Source organism: Malurus melanocephalus, unplaced genomic scaffold (genome assembly GCF_030028575.1).
Source record: "Malurus melanocephalus ecotype Western Australia unplaced genomic scaffold, MMel_1.1 scaffold_489, whole genome shotgun sequence".
Lineage (NCBI taxonomy): Eukaryota > Metazoa > Chordata > Aves > Passeriformes > Maluridae > Malurus > Malurus melanocephalus.
The window spans coordinates 177699-180696 of record NW_026623721.1 but is presented as its reverse complement, the minus strand read 5'-3'; the positions used below and the strand labels follow the sequence as shown (position 1 = coordinate 180696).

Here is a 2998-nt window from a genome sequence, read left to right as displayed (position 1 = left end):
GGCACCTCGGACCGCTGGGGCGGCAGGGTCTGGCTCACCCCGAGTGCAGCGAGCGAGAGGTGGCAGGAACTCCACAGCCGTGTCAGGAGATTGTTCGTGGGCAGCTCACGGGCCATGGCTGGTTCCTGGGTCCCAGCTGTGCGGATAGGGAGGCCCCCTCATGGCCTGGAAGAGGGTGTTTGTTCCCGGGCCTCGGCGCGGCAGGCTCTGGCTCTGGGCTTCCARGAAGCAGGGAAAGCAAGCCGGTAAACTTCAGTCACCGGTGCCAGAGGGAAGAAGGAGAAAAACACGGGCAAAAAACAAGTTGCAGATGTATCTCTCCTCAGAGCGATCGCAGCAGGTGCCTCCTAATCCTACACTTAAGAGAGAGACAACCGCCCCTAGGTTTTTATAATTCTGCAGGCAGCTGTGATGGCCCTCTTGTCTATGAAACTAAAATGCATATTCACAGGTACTGGAATCTGATGGGATTGTTTATGATTTTAGACAATTATATTTTATTCCATGTTTAATATTTCTTTTTATGACCATGAAGGAGAAACCAGGTCCACACACTTCACTATATATATTAGTTAGTTTATGATAAAAATAGACTACTACAGAAAGGAAATACATTGTACCTTTTGTACCTTTTAAAATACTTCGTGCTTTCCATGCATGCTCTCCACCTCTCCACCTGGACCTGGACAAAATTGTGTTTCCCATTGTGTGGCATTAACAAAATGCTGTCTGAGACAGTGCTTGATCCACGGTACTTTCCTTGGAAAGTGGAAGGTTTGACTAATCAACTTTGTAAAACAATTTAAAACCCCAAAAAGGAAGTTCTATAAATAACATGTACAATGTATTAGCCAAACATTTGCATGTTTTCATCTGTGCTAAAACTAGAATCAGATCTTAAGAATAGCAAAATAATTTGACACTGGACAGACTGGACAGCCAATAAGGGCTTTTTAGTGTCTTTCAGAAGAGATAGTGTTTCTGTTTGATATGTAARTAGATAGGACAGCTGGAGTCTTATTATTTCAGTTCTCCTGTTAAATTATACTTCGTAATATGGAAGGAAATTTAATTGACCTGGATGCAAAATATGAATTGTTATTCTGACAAGTCCTATTTGAATAGAGATGCCAGAAATGTCCATGAAAGGTGTAAGTACTCCATACTTGTTTTGATGGGCTAGAATGGAATAAYAAAAATAAGTGTTCTTTCGACACCAACTCTGATTGCCTTGCAGTGAGCTGAAGAAAGGAATTTGGTATAAGAMTGTTGTAAAGAAGATATTTAGAGGTCCTAGAAATTGCCTGGTGGATGAAGGCAATATTCCCTGCTTTTGACAAGGCTGCTCTGATTGCCCAACAATATCTGTTGGATGTAGTTTAGGAGGGTTACATGTTGAGTGCCATGTCCAACACTTATTTATTTTTGTCCTGGTATTACCATGCTTAGAAACACCTACCTCAGTGATCACCATATCATAATTCTAGCCTCCAGGAGGTCAGCTTGATTCAACCTGTCCARCATCTCCAAAGGCTGAGGAAGAAGAAGCAATTTATTCAGAGCTCTTTTAAAATCTCCCCACTGTCCCTCACTGAGTGAACTTGCTCTTAAAAAGGCATCTCTAAATTGAGAATTTTTTCTTAATTATTAAGTAYAACTGTATTTTGAAAGCACTGGGGACTAAGAACTCATATTGATGTATTCCTTGATGATCTTAAAGGTCTTTTTCWACCTTGATCATCCTATGAATCTACAATAGAAAATAATTGTCACCCAGACAGATCAACTAAATCTGAGGGGAATGGTTCTTTGGAAGCAGATAAACATTGACAAACACTGCTTACTATCAGAARCAGCCTGCTGGAGGTGGACTGAGCTATGGGTGTCAGGAACCTGCTCCAGTTGGTGTTTAAGAGGAACAGACCGGGTGTCCTGTAGTGTAGCCATCACACCTTTGTCCCCATCTGACTGACAGTGGTGGTTGCCTGCATGGCGATGTACATTCTGTACTTTATTTTGTGGGATTCAGTGCCAGGCTCTACAAATAGCTGCTCACATGGATGCCGGGGTTCCCAGTGTGAGGACACAGTTCTTTGGGAGAGAATGCCASTGGGAGGACAGCAATGCAGATGCTTTGCAACCATCCACCTCGTAAGAGCTGTACACTTTGTYCTCCTGTTCTGGCAGTACAATAGAGTGTCCACTGTTTGGATGTATGTAGGCTCTGTTGAGTGGTTGTTGGCTRCTTGGTCAGGATAATCCCTACCTGAAATGCTCATCCATGTCCATGTAGTRCTGGWTCTGATGATGTTCTTSTTGTGGACATACYACTGACTGCAGTAGCTGGGCCAGCMTTGTGTGACATCCTCAYARAAGAGTTCAGGTCATGAACAACGTGCTTGCAGATCCTTATTTCCAGGGAAATTATATAAAATCTCTTCATGCTTGGTGAGGTGCGAAGATTTCAAGTGGGTCACTTGTCTACCAGAAAACAGGCTATCATCTCCAGCCACAAGTAATAAAATGATAAACTATTTGATCAAAATGTTTTGAAGTGGAAGCAGCCACCACATCCTAGGACTCTAATGCGCATAATGCCCACACTTCACATTAATGAATGTCTAATACTTCAGGTATGTTTCAACATAACAGAGAGATCCGCTCAGGTTGGTTTGTTGGTTTTGTCTAAAAAAAACACTTTGCTCTTACCAGTTCAAGTAACTATCTTGAATTGTTTCAAAGACAATCCTTTAATTTTTAAATAATGCTATAAATATAATTGCTAGAAATGCACAGTTAAATTGAAATGTAAGTCTCCATATATTTATTTTTTGTATTTGTAAGCAAGAATTACCCTTGCATATTTTTTTATCTGGTGAATTTTCATTCAYCAGTATATGCTTTCATTACTAACGAAAATAAAAAGCAAAGAACTTACCATTAGACTAAAGAAATTCAATTGATCATATTTCATGAGAATCATATTCTCTTGCTAGAA

The 2998-nt window shown here is 40.9% G+C and overlaps 1 protein-coding gene across 1 annotated transcript in view; it reads right to left on the bottom strand.

The window, feature by feature from the left end:
• LOC130582387 (uncharacterized) overlaps window positions 1-116 on the bottom strand; it is a 1146-nt gene extending 1030 nt beyond the window's left edge. The window contains exon 1 of the mRNA XM_057381048.1: window positions 110-116. Within this exon, the coding sequence (XP_057237031.1) occupies window positions 110-116 (7 nt within the window). The remainder of the gene's footprint in view (window positions 1-109) is intronic.
• Window positions 117-2998: the final 2882 nt, after the last annotated feature.